Genomic DNA, 22,392 nt, shown 5'->3' with positions numbered 1-22,392 from the left:
CCCCCAAACCACATTATTTAATCAACAACATTGAAGAATTGCATGTGTTGTGTTTCTAAACCCAGATAGGCAGAATGACCCTTGCTCTCTCTGTTCCCTCTCCCTCCCTCCCTCCCTCCCTAAATCCCTCCCCCTGTCCCGTAGTTTTTCTCCCTTCTCAGTCATCTGTCTTCTTTCTCTGTGATTGAATGGAGAAGCTGGGTTCACCGGAACCTGCACCACCCTCGCCGGGTGCAGCGCCCGTCGCTGGGCTTTCTGCTGCAAAGGCGGCCGAGGCTGAGGGAGACGAGGCCACGGCAGCAGCCAGTTCCAAACTGTGTCAGTTGGCATGTGTGAGAAGGTGGCTGCCACTGGCCTACAGAGTGGAACTCTACCACCTCTTACAACTCACGGGCCCACTGGTGAGTAGGGGAAAGTTGAAGTGCTGGTGGGGGTGGTGGGGGGATGGTATGTTTGCCTCAACTCTAATGCAACTGTATATGTTGCAGAGTTTCTGCTGAATGTGCACTATTACATCAAACAATCAGTTCAATCATTTAGCAAGTCTGAATGTATATGCCGTATGCAAAAGCTGAAATAACATGGTTTCTATGCTGCACGTCAGTCAGTGCTGATTGCACAACACTGCTCTTTAACTCACGTTAACAGATAAGCTGTCTGAACACAGTTATCGGCACTGCTCTGCTGCTTCGATCAGCTTCCCCTGACCAAAGATGAGCTGTCTGGAAACCATCTCTGTTTGTTTCTACAGCTGCTGTCTCGGATTCTCAGCTTCCTCCTGCCGTTTGTCACCACCATATTCGCTGGGCACATTGGCAATGCAGAACTGGCAGGATTTGCACTGGCCTCAGCGGTATGATCAATACTCCTTTGTTGCATATAGACAAATTGTAATTATAAGTATATAAATTCTTCTGCATATAAAACCACTACTTATAATTTTCTTGCTGCAATTGATATTGCTATAATTTCTTCTATATAGGGATATCATGAGCGTCTGTATACTTGTGTATACCTGTAGTGCAGTGGACATCTACTAACAGTTGCTATCAATATCATACTGAGAGCACAGATCTTTAATAACTGATGTGATGTGGTGTTCTTACCTCATCATACATAAACAATACTCTGATATTATATCAACGCCTGCCACGCCACATGGGGTACAGACCAGAGAACACAGGTAAAACAGTAACGAATTGTCATGCAAGCAGATAAAAGTATTTTCTCTCAGCACACATTTTGTCAATTAAACCTATAAATAAAATGAAACACTTATTCAAACCTCCTCTCAGAAGTCCAGAGTCTTAAAACCGGACCAGATGTCTATACGAAACAAAATGGAGGATACTCCGTTGTTGAAATGCTGCATTTGGCAATCAGCAACCTTCCAGCGACACACAAGCTGAGGCAAGGGTTGTGAAGAGCAGTTAACTGAAACGCTAACGATGTGTATCCATCTACTTTAGCTTGGTAACTAATTACTGTGTAGCAGAACAAAAACAACATCTTCAAGCTGTTTATCTAATGTGACTTGCAAGGTTACAGCTAGCACCTTGGAATGATGTGTTAATGGCCAAATAAAAAGTCTGGCTCCATTTTTAGCTGCCTCAAGCTGCTTATGGTTTGGTACATACATCAATGTCAGTGTGTTTGAGTGTTGGATTTGTTCCTATTCCTCGTAGCATTGGAGCTCACAATTAACGGCCACCACTTGTGAGTTGGCAAAGAGTCGCCAAAGTACACATCCTGAAAACAAAGTAGCATGAAGGTCCTTTTCTCTAATTGTCACTTATATTTTTTATTTTAGTTTCTATTAAAGTAGGGGTTTTTTTTAGATTAAAATTGAAATGTCTCTTTTGCGAGACCCAAGACTGGCAGCAGAAACATGTAGAGCAAAAGGACATAACAACAATGTAATTCAATGGAGTTGAGCAGATTAAAACAACAGAAGAAGAAAAAGAGGCAGAAGCGCTTGTCAGGATTGCTAACAGCCTAGGTCTCTAACATATACAGTTTAATCAACAAGGACTTTCATTTGGCACATTTAAACTAGTGTTGATTACTGTACCTGAGTTTGGTGATGCTGGTAGTTACTCTATAATAAGACACAAACAAACCAATCAAAGTCAAGTATAAGTCAAAGAAACCCATGTAGGCGATAATGACAGAAGCAGAACTTCACTGCAGAACATAACTACAGTGAGGTTCAAATGACTGAGACTTATGGTCCCCACCTAAAAATAAAATCAGTGAGTTTAAAATTGCGACAAGCTGCAGTGTGGGGATGTGTTGACTCCCAGCAGAATGGAGTGTATCAACACGTTCACAATAAAGGTTCAAATTTAAACACGGACTACCTGACTGAGCAGACCAAGAATAAGAGCAACACATGCAGCAGATTTAACTAACAGACAGGGTGGCAGCCACAGTGTGTATGTACCCTGTCTGTTGAACCTGTGCTTGACTGAAGCTTATCAACCATCCAGCCTATACTGAACAATCAAATTGTGTGTGGCAATCTGAGCTTATCGCAAAACAAGCCATTTTACTTATAATGTGGAACAAATTATGCAATTCCCCCCCTGGGTGTCTGCATGTAACCGAGCCACCTTTTACTTTGACAAGGTGTTTACTCTTAGGGGTATTTAAGTCATGTACAGGGAAAGAGTCAATCAGTAATCTCCTCTCCAAATCTCTGAGGTATTTTATGCCTTTCTTAGAAGTTTGAGTCACAGGCAGGAAAGGCTGTGAGAAATGAAAATGTAATACAGTTCTAAATGTGGGATGTTGTGATGGTCAAGCTGCTAAACCCCTAAACCACCACATGACTGCAAAAGTCTTAATTGTCTCTCCCATGGCAACATCAGAGCAAAATGAGCTGAGCCGGAGGGGTGCACAGTTTGCACAACATCTGTGGACAAGCTCTGATGTACTGCCTGGTCACTGTCTACAGAAGCCCTCAAAGACTGAACCATGTGCTTATCGGTGTAGGCTAGCCTGGATCGCCACATCAGCAGTTTAGGACAGTCATGCCTGAATGCTGGAAGATTTGAGTGAGTGAATACAGATAAGAGGCCTTGCTGACATGGTGTCTCTTACTTCCAACTGGCTGTAAACTCTTATCCGGTCAGGTGCCGGACCGATTGGGATGTGTGAAGAGTGGCAAATACAGTAGATCAGACACGATATTCTGGAAAAGTTGGTCTGAGCGTCATCCTGGACTTCCAGGAGTGTGATGTCCATGTCCACTTGTAAGAGCATGATGGTCTGAGGTCGGACACACTGACAGTGGAGTAAATAAGCAAGCCAAAAAGCCCTGTATGCAGGGGATGGATCCAGGGGTGAGGCCTGCTGAGTCCTGCTTTGCTTTTATGGCAGCATATCACCATCATGCACAGCTTTAGCCTAGTGTCTGCTCTTTCAGTATAGCATTGATGTGTGTGAACATAAAGCCTGCTGGACTATTCTGCCTGGAATCCTTCACATTAGCTGCAGAAACACTGGAGGTGTAAAAAAGCTGGGTGTCTAAACATTACACAAATGTATGTATTACTCAAGACATGGACAAAAAAGGAGAACAAGGAAAACTATTGTTACAACTAAAACCTAATGTGCAGATTTTGTTTGTGTCTGACTTTCCCGCATGTCAGACCATTAACGTGACCACCACTGCAACAGGCTATGGCCTTACCGTGGCTTGTGACACGCTGATTTCTCAGGTGACCAAACCGCCGTATCTCCACCTTATTATTTATTTGTCGTGCGTTTGAACACGTGTAATCGGATATAATTGTGGTTTGTGCTTTGACAGACATTTGGCGGCAAGAACATGAAACGTGTCGGAGTCATCATACAGAGGAGTTCACTCATCCTGCTGCTGTTTTGTCTGCCCTGCTGGGCTATTCTCATCAACTCTCACAACTTACTACTCATCATGCACCAAGAGGCCGAAGTGGTGAGGTACACTGACCACATCGCCTTCATAATCCATTAAGTTTGTTTAAGGATAGAAAAAAAAAGGCCATCATTAACTTTATCTTTAGTGACTTGGTTTTTGTTATCTAATTGACTGTATCACTGACATCTAGTTTATTCAAGGTTAGTGTTTACAGAGGTGTGTGGATGTGTATAAGTTCAGCTTTGTATGGGCATTTATAAATGTATATGTAAACATCCAAAACATGCATTTCATTTGTAGTTTCCATACATTTTTAAATATGTGAATATTACACATGCATCTCCAGGTGGTAAAATTAGATTCATCTCATTGTATGTATTTCATATTGACGGAACAAAGTAGGTTAGAAACAAAGCTTTCATATAAACTTTTAGACCGATTGTCAAAGTTTTTCTCTGCACTAAATTAATGTTGCTTCCTTTTCCTTCAGAATTGCCCAGCTCTACCTGATGGCCTTTTTACCAGCTGTTCCAGTAGGTGCACTAAACTAAAACAATCGCGGAAATTGTTGTTCCCCCAGGGGATCATAAATTATATTGCTGTATTCAATACATGTTGTATAATGTTATATTTCTGCAGTTACTTGACCCACAGAATTGGCATATTTGAATCAGCCGGAGGCTCGGTACTAAACGGAGAAATGCTAATCAAGTTTAGGTGTAAAGAGAACCCTAGAATATGCAAAGTGCCGAATGAGGCAAGGAATCAACACCGATCAAGTCTTTAAGCTCATCAAAAGACTTATGTGTGTTCCAGTGTTCAGTTAAGACAACAAAACACAAAACTCCCTGGCCTCCTTTCAAACCATGCACTCTCTCACCCGACCACTGTTAATAATCTGACCAATGTTTGCTTAAAGCTTTGACGTGACCTAAGTTCAACAATAACCTGAATTTAGAACATGCTCTGGATATTGTGTAAAGGATGTGAGGCAGCTAAACCGAAATATCTTTGGAACTGCAGCATAAATACAAAAACACAAAAAAAATGGCATGACAAAATTCGAATCCTGTTTAATTAATTTCTCTCTAAAAGCAATAATGGAAAAATCCGAGCAACTGTATCTCTGCAATGCAGGGCATAAAAGCAGCTGTAGATAAGTGTGTTGAATCGTGAAATGTTTAATTCTTGTAATCCAATGAAGTTGTGTGAATGCCAGAGTGATTCAAAATCAACACGAGTAATCCATCATTTTGCATTTATTCCAATTACTGCCTTCATTTAACCCAGATAATCTGGTAAAAGTCAGGAGGCGTAATTGAAAATTCCCCATTAATATTTTCATCATGATGTTAGCATGTTAACATGATTTACACACAACCTATCAATTATTGGACATGTAGACAGTCGTGATATCTGAGAGTTGTGCCATTTCTTTTCTGTAAACTGTTCCCTTTGTGTCTCCCTGCTCCAGGCCATGTTACTGTATAACCTGCAGGTTGCCTACCTACAAAACCAAGTAAGTCCACGAAACCGCTGCACTGAAATTCCGTAAACTCTCTCCCTTTAAATAAAATTCAATAAAAAAAGGCTGCAAAGAGTTTGTGTCCCCGAAGCAAAGGTCGGACCCAGGGACAAAAACATGAGGATCTGCTTACATCATGATCAGTCAGATGAATTGCATCAGAGACAAATTTAATAGGTTATCAATCCATTGGTTGTAAACAAAATTTGTTGTAAGATTTATAAAAGACATTACATTTATTTTTTAAATACTGTACATCAGTGGGATGATATGAATTGGACATCTTTGAAAGAAATCTTTTTGACTTTTTAGTTTTTAGTCTCATCCAAAAAAGAGAAGGGGTTTACCTATATATATATATATATAGGTAAACCCCTCTCAAAAAAGAGAAGGGGTTTACCTATATATATATATATAGGTAAACCCCTTTCTTTTTTTTGGATGAGACTAAAAACTAAAAAGTCAAAGTACACGTCAAAAAGATTTCTATATATATATGCGATCAAGACGCTTTGGCTTCACTTATGGGGAGCAGTCATGCTGTCCATCTTTATACAGTCAATTTTTTTTACCTGCAAGTCAAATTACAATCCTATTAGCTTCAGCTGTACTTGATATAAGTGCCAATCAGCAAATGCTACCACACTATACTAAAATGGAATAATAGTAAAACATGTCACATGGTGAGTATGTAAGCATGCTGATGTCGGCTCTGATCTTAAATCTCTGTACCTCCTCACAGCATCCTAGTTCACCAAGGTGCTAGCACGACTGTGTATGTCTTGTTATTGGAACTTCTTCCTGACATTGCTTTGAGGAATAATAAGTTTCAGTTTGTTGTTCATGCAGTTGATCGTGTGTCCTTTTTGTTTGGCAGGGGATTATTCTTCCTCAGCTGTACACCGCAGCAGCGACAAACATTTTAAACCTGGGGGTCAATTACGTCTTAATCTTCAGCCTCCAGTGGGGCATCATGTAAGTGCTGCCTCTCTGCTGACCAATGAAATCTAGTAGTTAAGCCTTTGATCACTTCACTATGATCATTTCACTGTTGTTCAGAGAGGAGAGGTCCTGTGGGTGGGTTTGGAGAGAAGGGGACAGGAGGTCACGGAGCTCATTAGACTTGAATGTTGATCTGAGAAAAATCTGATAAAATTGAGTCAGTCCGACACTGATGTTTATTATCTTTACTTTATTTAGAGAGGGAGCCCGAGTAAAGAAAAGAGGGTGAGCTTTGACAGGAGTGGATCCAAGTCCAGCTGGACAAACATTTGATTCATTGGTTTTTCCTCTTAGTCTTTAAGGATGAGACCCTCAGACATGAAGTGTGCTCAGACCACAATAACTTCAACCGTCTCCGTGCTGATGTACTGTGACTCCGTCCTTCCCCCTGTCTTTGCCTGAAGAGAGGGATGGAGTCACAGTTAGACGTCAGCAGACACCTCTCCAATATGTAAAGATGTTCTGCCGTGTGTGTTTGCAGAGGATCGGTGATCGCCAACAGCCTCTCTCAAATCATCCTCTGCCTGCTGTTGTTTGGCTACATTAGATGGAAGAAGCTCCATCTGCAGACGTGGGGAGGTGAATTCATACACACAAACGTGAATACCAAATCCTAAATGACCACGTCAGAATTGACATTTATAGAAATGCATCTAGGCCAAAAGGCATAAGAAACGTGAAAGCAGTCTTCAGTCATCTACCGTCCTCTACAGGCCATATTGAATATGTTTTCTCTCTGTGAAACTATCTGCAGGCTGGACCACTGACTGTTTGCAGGAGTGGGGCTCCTACATGAAGCTGGCTATTCCCAGTGTGTTTATGGTCTGCTTTGAATGGTGGATCTGGGAAATTGGCACTATCGTTTCAGGTCAGTGTTTTCTTTAAAAAACGTTAAAGTTCTGGTTTTTGACTATCATAAAGTTAATGAATCCAAAAAGTCTGTATCTTTGACGTTGTTTTTCTTACATCATCAGACTAATAAACCATTTCCATCTTAGGTTTGCTTCCTGTGTTTGATAAATTTCTTCCTGAAGCTTTCAGGCATGATGCAAAAGTCTTTGTTCATTTCTTTTGTTAATTTGACCTTTTTCATACCAGGGTTACTTGGTGAGACGGATCTTGCTGCCCAGCATATTATGATGGAAATAGGAGCCATAACATTTATGGTATGTATCACCCATTTGTTATAACATTTACCAATTACTTTGTAATTATTTACTGTTGATAAAAACTCCTGTAAGGAGCCAGTCAATTTATCTAAGCTTAAAACTTTATAAAATGTTTGAAGATTTATTCACATGGCTTGAAAATGGTGTTGGTAACAATCTCTGGAAGAATAGGCATTTCTAACAAAATGGTTTTGTGAATGTGTAAATGACACTGAAGCTGGGTCTTTGCAGTTCCCTCTGGGTATTCAAGCAGCTACCTGTGTGCGAGTTGGCAATGCTCTGGGGGCCGGACACACCGCCAGGGCCGTAATCACCTGCAAAGTGGCCCTGGTTCTAACAGGTATGAAGAGACACAATTGTATTATGGCCAGGTGTATAATTTCTAATAATACACCTAAAACAGTGCTTTCAAACATGCACTCACTTCCAAACATTTCCCAGAAATTTTCTCCGGTGGATAAATGTGAGAACACGGAAGATTGAATCAGTTGCTCTGGACATTTCCCAGAACTTGTCCTGCCAGCGCCTGAATAAAATGTTTGGAAAATGTCAAAGTGAGCTCATGTGAGAATACAGCAGGAAATTGTCCTGAAATATTTTTTAAGAATTCAAAAATCTCAGGATGACAAAGAGTTGCCATACACAATCAACACGCCGACAAGGTTGTCAGTGCACGCTCTCCTCGGAAGCCACCCTTCGCCTGAATGTTCCTGTTGTTGGGAACACGTCTGACCCGGACCATCTCCTGCTACGTTCTTCACATGTGAAAGAACATGATCTTGACCCAATTTTCTGGACTTCATATCTAAAAATGGCTTTAGTTAAAGATCTCAAATACAGTGTACACCAATGTAACCAGTTACGTTTAATGGGAATCCGGAGGTCTTACGTATTGTATCCTATGTCTTTGCTGCAGGGCTGCTTGCCGTGCTCCTGGGCATCTTCGTTGCTGTCTGTAAGCCCTACCTTGGCTACATGTTTACCTCTGACGAGTGAGTTTCACACCAACATCCATTCAGTTCTGCACCGGGTGAAGACAACTCTGTTTTCTGATGATCTTCTACTGTTTCTAGGAACATCTTGAAGCTTGTCGAAGGGACCATCACGGTCTACATGTTTCTACAATTCTTTGATGCGCTCCATGTAGGTTATTACAGAACAGAACAGATGATCTGGTCTAATTACTGAACCCTCATGTCGAGTAGCACACACACAGCTCTATACTTCTTTGTTTCACTGTGTGTGTTCTCAGTGCGTCTGCTCAGGGATTCTTGTCGGATCTGGGATGCAGAAAATCGCTGCCTTGTCCAACCTGGTGAGCTACTACTGCATCGGTCTGCCAGTGGGAATAGCTCTGATGTTTGCTGCCCAGCTCAGAATATTAGGTATTATTCACTCTATCTGTGAGAGTTTCTGCATTGAAATTGATTGATGGATTGATGGATTTTGATGAAAAATTATCACTTAACTTTTTTAGTGGATGTGTATTATAGATGATTGTGGAGAGTGAGGTATGTCACAAGATGTGTGTCACATGATTGGATAAGCGCAGCTCGAGTTGGCTTTCTGAACAAGTTTGCAAGCGTCGCTCCCTTAAGAAGAAACAAACGTTTCACACTTACATCACTTTACTCTGAAAGGCAGGAACTGACACTGAGCAGCGAATATCCCAGACATTGACTTGGTCATGAATAAATCTTGTATCATCCAATGAGCAGCAACTTGGAAGTACGGCAGCAGAAGTATGAAATAAGGAAGTGTGTCTATATTTGAATAGGTATTCATTAGTTAGACCAACAAACCACACACAAACACACAAACACACAAACACACACACACACACACACACACACACAACGTGCATTTAAGCTTTGACCTTGTGAGGTGTGTACCTTTGTGCTTGTTCCATGAGGAGACCAACCTGGTGAAGCTCTTTAGGAAGTTGAATGGATTTTAATTAATCTTTCAGAATAGTTCAGAGTGCAACAATAATCATAATCATAATAAGATATGCAATATGTTTTGTTCAGTACACATTAGTGAGGAATGAGCCTCATTGGCCACTTAATTGAATAACATGAAATTTGGTACATTATGTTATGTATATTTATTTTGTTCAGGATGTTCAGGATGTATTATAATCATCCGGTTGACCTCTACACTTTTCCCCACGGTCCATCATCAAATCTAAATTTGAATATTTATAAAGTCACAAAACTAATGATATTACCGTCAACTTCAACTGTAATTTGTATTTATTTATTTTATGTTAGAATGCTAAAATTCTGCATGTCAGTTACTTGAGTGGTTGTATCTTGGAGCTTTTTAAACAAAATACTATGTACATGTTCTCTTGTTATCTAGTTTTTACTTGTATTTATGATGTGAAAACACTGGAGATATTTAATCAAATCATCTGCATTCGTGTGCTTCTCCTGTTAGGCCTGTGGACGGGTCTCCTGATATGTGGGGTCTTTGAGGCGGGCTTCTTCCTCACTCTCATCTACAAACTAAATTGGAAGAAAGTCACACAAAAGGTAGGATCTTCTTATAATCCTGTAAACTGCAGTATTTAAACATCTGGACAGAAAAGACTGACTAGAGGAGTGTGAATGGGATCAACTGAAATGTCTTATCGGGTAAATTTTCTGCGGCCACTAGGCGGCAGTCCCATCACTACATTGTTACGTCCTTACAGCACTTTCCCTGTATCAACTGAATTTGTCACAGCTTTGTTTTTTTCTACAACATTATTATTGATCCAAATTCTTTTGTTTACATGATTTGTATACAGACACACACACACACACTCAAACTTGTCACAAATTAATCTTAATAAAAGCTTTTGAATGGAAAAGCGGATGTTATTAGTGACAAATCTGAAACCTCTGAAAGAGATTTGATTGTTTTTTCTACCTAAATAAAAATGGGTGTCATGAATTTACCTTTAATGTGATTTCAGGCTCAACAGCGAGCTGGAAGGAGAGTGGTGGTGATACCAAAACGCCCTGTGAGTACAGTGCTGAGTGAAGCGATGATGTCTGACGTACTTGACGACCCTGACAAAGTAAGAGACCATGCAGATTGTGCTCACTTCTTTGTATATGTGTGTTTTATCACACTCCACATGCACACCGAGTAACAGCAACACTTTTGCACCCTGAAGGCCCAGGCGGACGGAAAAGTCTTTCCGGAGTCAGATGGCTACAGTCCAGTTAACACCCAGGATCAGGAGCTGAAAGCAGGTCACGAGGCCGAGGGCAACAACACCAGCACGCGGGGCGCTGGTGGCGATGCTGAGCAGAGCAAACACACTTCAAACACCAAAACTCAGGAGCTTCTTTCCGTCACTCAGCTGATCTTGCGACGGGGACTCATGGTCTCGGTTTTGGTTCTTATTCTGGCTGTAGGTGTTGCTTTCCACATCGCGTTCCCTGCTCCAGAGCCCTCCACTCAGAGCATGTCCAACTCCACCCTGAACTGGGCCAATGTCTCCACTTCAACCCCGTCGGCTCCTCTGAACCTGACCCTGACTCTCTGAGCCATATCAACTCTGACTGTGGCAGCTGAGTACAGTTCTGACAAACTGGCAATTCACAACTAGAGTGAAAAAGTGTTGAATTTTGCCCAAAATGACAACTCATGTTGAAAAAAGCTCAGGTTGTCATTTTTGCAAAACATCAGCTCCACAGGGGCTGCTGCCTCTTTTACGCACAGAGAAAAAGATGTGTCCGTTCTGCGCTGCTGAGAAATACCACAGAGGTAGCCGAGGAAATATCAAGAGAGACTGAAAGTGACAGTTTGAACAAAGGTCTTGTCACAAAGATCATGTTTTAACCTGCTCAGAAAGAGGACACATTAGTTATAAAGCTGTCACTAAGAGACCATGTGGGATTCAAGGAACAAAGGTTTTTCCACTGACACTCTTTGATTTCTTGTCTCGATTAAAATTTTGCACTGTGACATATATTCTCTTAAATCATTTTCTTGTGTTTTAACTTTTGACTGATTGTAAATATGCAACGTAAAATTGACATATTTACATGTAAATATGTAAATCTCTATATGTCATTGCTATATTTCCATAACACAGGTATTTGTTAAATAATAAGAGTTTTTTTTTACTGTATATTTAGGGCCAATGATGTAATGCACTTTGATTGCAATCAATAAAAATGATTTATGGGAAAATATAAAGAATACGCAGGATGATTAAAAAGTACAACCACAAATTATTGTGGCCTTGCTGTTGACATCATATACATGTCCACTGTCCAATGGCAGTAAATGCAAATCTTTTATTCTAACTACAGCCATAACATGATTAAATTCCAGTTGTCATTGTACCACGTAGCAACAAAACCCAGAAGTTAATGTGCGATTCCTTGACTGTAACACAAGTTGTCGTTGTATAACAGTGACAGGAGATCTTTACACAGTCACTTGTTAATGACGCCACAGCATGTTACTGATTGCAGCCTCTGGAGGTGAGCAGGCCAAGATTACAGTCTCTGTGAGGAGCCGGCCTCTGTGAGTCAGTGTCTCCGCTGATGAGCAAGACTGAGGCTCAGACAACGATTTAACCAATCAGAATCAAGCTTGATTTACATATAATAATGATACATTCATATGCAGCTTCTTATGTGACTGCTGCTGACATCAATCTGTTGCTGGTGTTGGTTTGGGGTAGGAGAGCAGTGGCGTGTGGGTGCACTGGCTTAAAAATATTTATGGAAACAGACCTATAAAGCTGTTGAAATGATTAAATCAGAAGATACTGTACAAAGGTTATTTTGCTTTCACCTGCTCCTTGAACTTCAATGTGCTTGGACGTTGGAATATTGAAAAACAATGTGTGTTTAAACCACATCTCAACACCTCTTTCCAATATTTAACTTAGTAATGAAGAGCAAAGGTGTAAAAGGCATATAAATGATTTAAAATGTAAATGTTTGCAATTAACAGTGGTGTTACGGGGATTGAGAGATATGGACATTCAGTTTGATAGTGACAAAAGCAGCAATTGAACAAGTTCACTTGAATAAAATTCTAATTTAGAGCTAACTGTAAAGTCACGTTAGTTGGCTTATAAGTGATGAAGTCAGCGATTTTTGGGAAATAAACTCATTTGCTTTGTGGTTAGAGTTAGATGGGATTTCTACTAGACTGTTAGCATGAACAGGACTGCATGAAGCAACTAGCCTGAAAGCCTTTGCAGATACAAGCCAATAGTATATCATATTTTGAGAACTGATAACTGATTGTGTAAAATTTGGTTTTGATCAAATTATAAAGGACTATTGGGAGTTTCTAGTCTTTGTGCTAAGACAAGCAAACCCAGTTAACTGACAGATATGAAAATGGGATCAATCTCCTTATATAATGCCAAGACGAAAACGAATGAGGATAATTCTCAAACTATAAAGTTAGCTCTTTTGCAGGATTGAATTCTATACTTCCGAGTGAGCAATAGGAGGCTGATTGGCTCGGTCTGACGTGTCTCCATCCAGCAGGCTTGTTGCAGTGGGAGCGCACAGACATTTCATTATAACCAAAAATGGCGACGTAGATCAAAGCAAAAGAAAAATAAACCGAAGGGAAAGAGCCGCTCTTCTGTGTTGGATGATGAAAACACACCCACTGACGCGCTGTAGCCTAAATATAGCATTTAATCATCCTAATTCTAATTGTGGCATCTATTCTGTCTATATGCTGCAGGATAAGGACATATTTTCTGTCAGTGTCTTGATATGTGAGACCTTCGTACGCAGAATGTCTCTTTTTTCTAAAGGAGACATGTCTTTACAGCATTTCTTCAGTTCAGCTCGTGCTTTGTTTCTTTAGATCTTCCAAAAGATGACAAATGGAACAGCTGCTTAAGTGAGTGGGTTGAACTGTTGAATAGATGCATTTATAGATTTAGAAATATGAATCAGGGAAAGGGTGAATGAACTTTTCAAGTTCCACAAAAATGAAGATGCCACTAGTTTAATACAATAAAGTAATATTTATTTAATTGTTTGTCCTGCATCCTTCTAATGCCAGCTATTACTTTATCTATATAAGTACACATCTGACATTTTGTATGGAATAGAATTTTGCCCTTAGAGGTTGCTTAAGATAGGGGGATAGTAATCTCTGATTCTTGCTACACACAAACAGGTACTTGTTGTGTTACACTCCTGACTATTGATTCGCTCACTGCATGTGTCCCTAAACCCCCCCCCCCCCCCCCTTAAATGCTTTACCGCAAAACACGAACATTCTGTACGTCTGTAATCTGGAAGGCAGAATCGCGGCGCTCTGATTGGTGCTGCATGTACGTGGTCACTCGTCTAATCGGAGCAGTCTGACGAGCATCTCACTGATGCAGACTCCAGCAGCGAGGATGATGAACATGAGCAGTACGGTGAGCCCACGTCGCACCACCAGCTGCCTGACTGACAGAGCCGCGTTGTCATGTGAGGTTTGCTGACCTGCATCGAGCGCCTCCAGCCTCCCCTCTCCTGGACTCAGAGAACTGGATCCACACGTCTCTATGTGGGTCCGTTTCTCACCACACTCCTGGGCTGTGAGGCAGAGATTTAAAAAAAAAAAGGTAAGGGTCTGTTTGTGGAATAATTTCCCCAAAGAAGTCCACACGTTATCTGTCGGAAGCTCGTGTTCACCATTGTTTTCTATCCCAAAGATCTGGTTCCGCTCTGTAAGGTGGACTCCTGCTCTTACCTGCGCCTGTTCAGAGACATGTAAAAAAGCTTCATCATTTAAATCAGTCATTTAAAAAAACAAATATATATAAGAATGAGAAACACAAGAGTGGGTATTAGACTTGATTACATGGACAACAATGTTCTGATAGGAACCAGATTAGTACAGTCTGAACAAGACACTGCCATGTAAACAGCATATTCTATATACTACATTACATGTCTTTTGGCAGAGGTTGTTATCCGAAGCGACTTACAATTAGTCCACTCAACATATATGAGGCCATTTTTTTAGGTACTCAGTATCTTGCCAAGGACACTCCGGCATGCAGATGGGGAATTGAACCACCAACCTTCTTGTTTGAGTAAGCCCACTCTACCCCCTTGGCCACACCGCCCCTGTATCTATGTGTTTAAACCAACTTGGCAATAAACCCTGATTCTGATTCTAATCACATCAAGACATGTGGAGTATTCCCACCTTAGTCCTGAAGTCCTGAGGTTCAAAACACAATTACAAGTAAAAAAGAAACAGCAGCAAATAAGAAAGCACGACAACGGATACAAAAACTGAATAACAAATAAGAAAATATACCAGCAAAGAAGTAAACATGAGTAATCACAAAACACAACAGCATAAACTTCTAATGGAGAAGGAGGGTACTTATTATGGACAAAGCTCAGCGCTGATTGGACGGAGGCATGGTCTTTATTTAGGATTTAACATATTTGCCATTGTGCGTTATAATTTCTTGTTGTGTTTTCTTTTTCTTTTGTGATTTGATAACATGATTCATAATCAAACCTGCTCTGTCACACGTAAACAGGATGTAAACACATGTAAACATCATAATCAAAATAATGAATAATAAACAGAATTAGGTGAATAGTCAGAATATTGCTGTCCATGTGAACATTGCCTATAAATATATCGATATCTGGCTATTCATTGAACCAGATGCAGAGTGACTCACCTCCTCAGTGGCTTTCTTCCAGTTTAGTTTGCACAGGAATACTAGAAAGAATAGGGACTGTATCACGACACAGATTAAAAACCCTGACCACAACCCTGCAACACAGACACAAAGAGGAAAGTGTATTAGTTCAAAGGGACAAAATGCAGTGACCCTCTGACTTACTAAACAATGTGTCAACTTGTCTCACCTACTATCCCCATTTTGACAGGGAACATTAAAGACGCTCCGATAGGGAACCCAATGAAGTAGAAACCCACCAGGTTACACAGAGCACCGACCTTTTGCTTCCCTGCTCCCCTGACAATACCTCCTGTCACACACTGTGGAGGCAAAGCGAAGAGAAATCTCAAATCGGGGATGAGAAGTCAGGTTTCTGTTGCTCAGGGGTGGGATAACATGACCTTTACAGCCAAGAGCCTCACCGAAAAGGCCTCTGCAAAATGGATGAAACTGTACATCAGCATGACATCAGCCACCCTTTGAATAATGTCTCTGAAAGGAAAATACAGGTATGAGAATCAAATACCAACCTACACGATGAAATAACTTGCATCTATCATGCGTAAGATGGTGACAGAACAAACTCTGAGCTTGCCTCACAGGTTAATATACACAAGGCTGTTAGTTATTGTTTTTTTAAGCTAAGACTCCGCCAACCTACGAATGTTACACAAGTGTCAGAATCGGCACATACTCCTCTGTGGTGAAAATGTAACCGATCACATCCTTGGACGCAGCAACACAGGCTCCAATGAAACATGAGGTGATGCCTGTGTGTTATTCAGGAACGGTGGTTAAACATATGAGAGCCCCAGGCAGAATATTTTAAAAAGAAAAAAGAGAAAAGAAAAGATTTTTGGTGAATAGGGTAGTGGATCAGTACAAATGAGGAAAAACACATCACTACATATTAGGTTCATACATGCACAGATGACGGAGACCTTGCTGGACAGTTTGGCTTGTTCTGTGTTCCCAGAACCGAGAGCATTTCCAACCCGAACACTGGCAGCAACCGAGAAACCCAGTGGGAACTGTGGGACAGGATGATGTCAATGAAAACACCGTCACTTCCAGGACAAAACCCATAAATCGTACTTGAGCACGATCAACATAAAAGCAAGAAAAAGGCTTAAACTAAAAAGAAGTTTCAGAAGATTAATGTGGAGGAGTTACCATGTAAGCGATGACAGCCACTTCATAAACTATAGACTGAGCCCCTAACTCAACCTCACTGATGACGCCTGCCAGGAACCCTGCAATCTCATAGAGCCACCACTCCAGACACTGCATCAGCATGCTGGGAATGGCCAGGCGGAGGAAAGACCCCCACTCCTGCAGACTGTCTAGAGACCAACCTGGGAGAGTATAGGAAGTATGGGGGATTCAGCAAAATGTGGTTGTACCCATTAAGAAATGTGATGCTTCCCTTTGAGTGGGAGGATTACAAATATTTATGACTCTAATGCTTTATTTAACGGACCTGCATTTTGTTTTTCATTTTGGGGTGAAATTACCTTGTCAATTGGCTATTATAGTTCAAGTAGAGATAGTAAGAATATCTGTAAGTTCACTTAAGTCCAATTAATTTGAAAGCTAGGGAGTCTTTTGTTAAATGCAGCTGAACGTCATGATATGTGAATTTCATCTACAGGCAGGTTGGAAATTTAAGACTAAAGACTCACATCTATAAATTGCATCTCAGATTTAATACAAAAGCCCTGCAAAAAACACTGCATTCATGAGGGTTATCACTACAGTGCATTTTGCAGATATTTATTTCTGCTAATTTATCGATAGAAATGGAGTAGACAAACTAAAAGAGTAGGGATGAGTAGTAGAGTATTTAATACCCTACTTACCGTCCCATGTAGTTTTGTGCAGGCCTCTGGCGCAGATATACACAAACAAGAACACAGCCAGGGAATACTGAGAGATGGCATTGGCAGCTGCTGATCCACTTTAGTGGAGTAAAAAGGATAAAGCAAGGAGTAGAACATTGAAAACTGAACTCATATAAATGAATCTGTTCAGTTGACTTTTGAAATTGAAAATCAAAAGAATGATCTATGCATCCTTACTCTGATTGACTGATTCATTTCAAATTTATATTTCAAGATTATATTAATAATAACTTTATTTGTGTAGCTCTTTTAAATACAAGTAACAGTAAAAGTGTTTTACAACAGTTTGAAAGTCACAGCGTAAAAGATAATAAAAATGTCCATACCGATAAGAATAGTCATCATGTGATAAGGGCTTTTCTATAGAGATGTGCCTAAAAGGGAGAGTTCGCCGAAAAATGAAAATTCACTCATCATCTACTCATCACTAAGCTGATGGAAGGATGGGGGAAGTGTTTGAGTCCATTAAACCCTTTTGGAGTTTCAGCGGTAAGAAGCGTTGCAGCAAGAACTATCTTAAGTCGTAAAGAAACAACAGAAATAAATATAACATGCCTCCATACTGCTCGTGTGGTCTGGAATCCCCAACAAACAAATTCAACTCAAATCAGAATCATTTACACCAAGTTTTGAGCCTAAATGTCTGCTGATCTTCCTACGAGGTGCGATCAGGACCCGTTGGAAATGCTAACGTCTGCTAGCTTTGCCTCTTCTGTTGGACTTCAAGGCCTAAAACACGGTGGACATGACCTCGTTTTGAGTCGAATTTGGAAGACTTGCAGACTCACTGTTATTTTCATACGTTTGGAGATTTGGTCACCAATTACTTCAATTGTATTAGATTCGGCTGCTACGCTGTTTAACCCGGAAACTCCAAAAGGGTTTTGTGGACTCCCTCCATCGGCATAGTGGTGAGTAGATAATGAGTGAATTTCCATTTCTGATTGAACTATCCATTTAAGAAGTGAGTTAAACAGGTAACTGATTCTGCGAGTCTAATCTCTTCTGGCAGATCATTCCAAAGTGTAGGGGCACTCATGGCAGAGGCTTAATCTCTTTTGGTTTCCAAGATTTTTGGAATGGCAACATGTGTCCCAGCTTGTATAGTGGTATAAAAGGTCTGAAATATAGGGAGTGTAATGATGGGTTCTGTTGTGGATCTATACTCACAGGACCCCCAGGTTTAGAAGATTGAGGAAGACGTAGTTGATTACTACATTTAAAACATTGCCCACGGCTCCACATATCACCTGTGGCCACATGATGCCCTGTGAACCAGAGCGAGGTGTTTCAAACCCAACAGTGCACCCGCTGTTTGTTCCTTTCTCACTGTTTCCAACACACACACACAAACTGACACACACACACACACACACACACACGCACGCTCAAAATGATCTATTTACAGACAAACTTTCAGTCATTACTTGGTTTCACACCGGTGGTCTTAGACACATGCTAACGCACCTGATTCTGAAGATACCTCCCCTGCAGCTGGTACATGAAGGCAGCCTGCAGAAACCAACACAGTGCAGTGAATGGGATTGATTAGATTAATAATGCCACACAACAACCATTCACTACAGATACAAAAGAATGAAACGTGGAGGAAGTTGAACTCACTGGCAGAGCCGGCATGAAGATCTTCACATACAGCTGTGAGAGTCTTTATGGAAAAAGGGAAATGATAAATAAGTGCAAAAAATAGAACTGAGGAGCTCATGAGCAATAAGTGTATATGTAGCATCTGAAGTAGCATCTGTGACGCAGTGATGTGGAAGAGGGAAGCGATCACCTGGCGACTTCTGCGCTCTGCCTGACAGCCAGCAAAATGGGCTGAGTGTTAATGAGCACGGCCCAGCAGGGGAAACAGGCCAAGAGCAGGATCAACACTCCCCGCTGGACAATCACCCCTACACGCTTCAGGTTACCGCTCCCATAGGTCTGCAGGAAACGGGTCAGAGGAACAGGAAAACGAAGTAATACCTGCTCATGTGCAAGACACAAAGGGCAACACTGGCCCAGGGAAACAGATGTGAAAGAACATATTGTGAAAACAGCAGCATCTGTTCGGGTCTGACCTGGTTGTATAAATAAGATGAGTGGAATACCTGAGATATGAGTGTATCGCACGTTGACGCCAAACCACAGCCAATGGAAATACCGGTGACATTTATCACCTGTAGTGAGATTAAATATCCAAATTAAAATACATATTCATGTAATAAAGACAGAGAGAAAATAAAACGCACACCAATAAGTAAATCTGATTGAAACAAATGGTGAAATTTTAAAAGCAGTGCTTTATGGAAGAGAATGAGCAGTGGTCCTGGCCAATAGAAACAAAAGCAGGACTCGCTCACCGCTATCGCCAAAGCCACGCCGGCCAGCTCCGTCTTCCCCAGGTGACCACAGAACACCATGCTGACGAAGCCGATCAGGAAGCTCATCAACTGGGAAATAAACTGGGAAACACAAACATGCTCCGTGTGTCTAATAACTGTCAAAGCCGTGAATGAACTTCAACAAACATGAATGAAACTTAACACGTTTGCACAAGTTGTTATTCATAAAACATTTCCAAAATCATTGTTTCAAAAGGCCTTGAGGTAAGAAAATGTTCATATTTGCTGTGGCAGCTGACGTGTTCTGCTGTGGTGTTTCTCTGCGGCTCCTTTGTATTTCTTAACATCTTCCCTACTTCCCTTTTCTTCTAGTAATTACGGGTGTAGGTTTTTGACAGCCTTATCAAGCATTTCCCACAAGAGGAAACTTGCACAAACATAGAGGTTTCTGTTGAGGAGACAGTCGCAAATACACCTTATTTCTGAGGGATATTGAAAAAAACTAGTTTGAGCTAATATTTGCTCAACAAAAATTGACACGGAAGTGTATTGGGACATTATGAGAGAAATCTGATATTCAACTGTGATTTGATTAATTTGAACATAATTTGTATTAATTTCTTAAATGTCTAGGTTTTTACAGAACACCTTCAAATGCTAATAGAGTGCGACTAAACAATGTCCCGGTCTGTTACCCAACATATTGCATTGTGTTTGTCTGGTACAGCCTCAAGGCTTTCATCATGGTAACATATCGTGACCATTAAACATTTGTATGTATTACTTTTCTAAATCATCCCAGTTTGGAAATATTGATCTGTCAACTGCTGTTAAAATATATGTTGATAATTAGTGGCAAATTGCAAAGAATTACTGGTATTTACGCCTTTCAAATTAAAAGCAACTCACGATGATTTGCTTATATTTTGGTACTAAATGGCATACATACTTGTAACTATTGCTGGTTGTATAAATAGGCAGTCCTAACATCCTCAATGAGAAAACATTTTCCTATTCCCATGTCTAAATATGATTCCGATTCAGTGTCTCTGAATATCGCAGCAGACTGACAACCCCCAGCTTTGAAAATGTGTAAGTCTGTTGGAGTCAAATCTCACTCAACTTGTAAACTTTCTTATCCAAACACAATCTTACCACAGGTCCTGCCAGTTTTAAAACGTGAACAGTCTCATTCTTGTAGTCCACAGGTATCCAGAGCTTGATCCTTCTCAGGCAGGAGCCGCAGCATGAGTCAACCCTGGGAGCAGCCGCAGCGGGAGGTGATTTGTCTTTTTGGGACTCTCCATTTACTCCTTTACATGACTTTTCTGTCGCTAAATCTTCCATTCTGAAATGAGCTTTTGGAGGAAAACAGAACTCAGTCCTGAAAAACTGAGTGATGTTTCGTACAGTACAAACCCCACAGACACAGGACAAAAAGACTGGGAGTAATCAATAACCAATTACCTGGGTAATAATGAATAACCAAGGCCTGCAGAGCCTGCCCACTGAGCTCTCTGCCTGTGAGAGTGGGCAGGTACAGTACGACGGGGCATTGCTATAAGTCAGATCTCTCCACCTCCAACCCACCAATGAGCTGCGCACTGTAAACGCTGCCAAAACAGAGCTGGTCGTTTTTCTCTCGGCTGCCAAAATGCAAAAGGATTGAATGTTTTCAGTAGAAGTGTAAAAAAAAAATCTGCAGTCAATACAAAACTGTCAGAGCAGCAGCACTTTCATACTGACATTAACAGGGCAATGATGGGAGGTGGAAGTTATGATGGTCACAATTTACTACAGTGGAGGGGAAACGAGTTAAAAGGTGATCTCCATAACTCTTGTAAAAGTCTCTCACTGCTTCAAAGTTACACTTTGCTTCTGGTCTATAAAGCTCTAAATGGCCCGGGTCCCGGAATGTGCCTCACATTTGTAATACTCGGGCAGATCCCCCCCCTGTCCCAGGACAACCCTCCTCTCCAAACTCCAGTAGATCATTTCAAATCAGGCGGCGCCGCATTCATTGCCTGGCTTTTAAAGAGAATGGAAGACGGCCGGCTGGATGGTTTATTGCAGGTCACGCCCATATCCCCACCCAGGATCAAGTAAAAGATTTTGAATCTGTGGCACTATGGCATGTTTTTCTGCTGTCAAACAAAAAACACTGGATTTGAAAGCATAGTAATTGCACCTCAGGCCGTGGACTTAGATCTTTAAAATATATCTAAAAGTCAAACACACTTGTGTTTTCCCCCACATTCAGGTAAATCACTGTAAAACAACACACACACTCATATCCACTGCTTCCCTCAGGGATGTGGTCCTCTCTGCTGTGGCTATGAGAAGCTCCCATCGAGTGGTGCTGTTTTGCTCCTGTTGAAATACAAACGCTGCCTCATCTAAGTTTGACCAGCTTCCCGATCGCAAATACATTTGCTTCTCCTTCAGCTACCATTACACACGGCCGTGCAAACCTGCGACACGCCGTAGAACATGCTGTCTAACGCTCGGCCGATTTCTGCAGTTTCACCTGCATTGATCGCCTCGGGGTCAGGGGGACAAGAGGAGAACAGGAAGGAGAAAGGGAAATTAACGGAGGCCGACGGGAGAGGGAGGGGGGGTGACACCTAGCGTAGGCTCTCATTCATTTTGCTGGTTCATTGATGCAGCAAGGCCCACCGGGTCCACCCACCCACCAAATTGTATTCTCCTGGCTCCCCCATCCCAAACACACACACACACACACACACACACACACCCACACGTCCACGTAAATATGTTCCACCAACCAGAGGGGCTGGCGTCCGCCGTGACGTCACACTGCAGTTCTTCTCGGGCTCCACTGGATGACAGTGGCAAGTCACCGCT

At 41.3% G+C, this 22,392-nt stretch overlaps 2 protein-coding genes across 2 annotated transcripts; one reads left to right on the top strand and one right to left on the bottom strand.

The window, feature by feature from the left end:
* The first annotated feature begins 155 nt into the window (after window positions 1-155).
* Window positions 156-11,564, top strand: slc47a1 (solute carrier family 47 member 1). Its single transcript, XM_062405552.1, has 17 exons — window positions 156-401; window positions 752-853; window positions 3,654-3,722; window positions 3,815-3,963; window positions 4,392-4,434; window positions 5,376-5,420; window positions 6,304-6,401; window positions 6,910-7,007; window positions 7,183-7,296; window positions 7,527-7,594; window positions 7,829-7,937; window positions 8,514-8,589; window positions 8,671-8,740; window positions 8,850-8,982; window positions 10,040-10,134; window positions 10,560-10,664; window positions 10,764-11,564. The coding sequence occupies exons 1-17, from the start codon at window positions 189-191 to the stop codon at window positions 11,136-11,138; spliced, it is 1,962 nt and encodes a 653-aa protein (XP_062261536.1). The 5' UTR covers window positions 156-188; the 3' UTR covers window positions 11,139-11,564.
* A 970-nt stretch (window positions 11,565-12,534) lies between these two features.
* On the bottom strand, window positions 12,535-20,935 carry LOC133969224 (multidrug and toxin extrusion protein 1-like). Its single transcript, XM_062405553.1, has 16 exons — window positions 20,683-20,935; window positions 19,546-19,647; window positions 19,294-19,362; window positions 18,978-19,126; window positions 18,806-18,848; window positions 18,650-18,694; window positions 18,353-18,450; window positions 17,141-17,238; window positions 16,455-16,636; window positions 16,204-16,312; window positions 15,976-16,051; window positions 15,704-15,773; window positions 15,469-15,601; window positions 15,279-15,373; window positions 14,266-14,329; window positions 12,535-14,166 (listed from the first exon to the last, which is right to left on the bottom strand). Exons 1-16 carry the CDS (start codon window positions 20,872-20,874, stop codon window positions 13,925-13,927), a joined length of 1,767 nt encoding a protein of 588 aa, XP_062261537.1. The 5' UTR covers window positions 20,875-20,935; the 3' UTR covers window positions 12,535-13,924.
* Window positions 20,936-22,392: the final 1,457 nt, after the last annotated feature.

This window comes from Platichthys flesus, chromosome 15, assembly GCF_949316205.1.
Source record: "Platichthys flesus chromosome 15, fPlaFle2.1, whole genome shotgun sequence".
In the NCBI taxonomy this organism is placed as follows: Eukaryota; Metazoa; Chordata; class Actinopteri; order Pleuronectiformes; family Pleuronectidae; genus Platichthys; species Platichthys flesus.
The sequence above is the reverse complement of the archived record's forward strand: the minus strand, read 5'-3'. Positions and strand labels throughout refer to the sequence as shown.

Excerpts from the sequence above, each read along its gene's own strand:
- LOC133969224 (XM_062405553.1), bottom strand. The coding sequence starts at position 20,874 with ATGGAAGATTTAGCGACAGAAAAGTCATGTAAAGGAGTAAATGGAGAG. Across the intron at positions 19,127-19,293 it reads GCGATACACTCATATCTCAG|ACCTATGGGAGCGGTAACCT; the intron begins GTATTCCACTCA and ends CGTTTCCTGCAG. Across the intron at positions 14,330-15,278 it reads GGAAGAAAGCCACTGAGGAG|GCGCAGGTAAGAGCAGGAGT; the intron begins GTGAGTCACTCT and ends GTCTCTGAACAG.
- slc47a1 (XM_062405552.1), top strand. The coding sequence starts at position 189 with ATGGAGAAGCTGGGTTCACCGGAACCTGCACCACCCTCGCCGGGTGCA. Across the intron at positions 7,595-7,828 it reads TAGGAGCCATAACATTTATG|TTCCCTCTGGGTATTCAAGC; the intron begins GTATGTATCACC and ends GGGTCTTTGCAG. Across the intron at positions 8,741-8,849 it reads AATTCTTTGATGCGCTCCAT|TGCGTCTGCTCAGGGATTCT; the intron begins GTAGGTTATTAC and ends GTGTGTTCTCAG.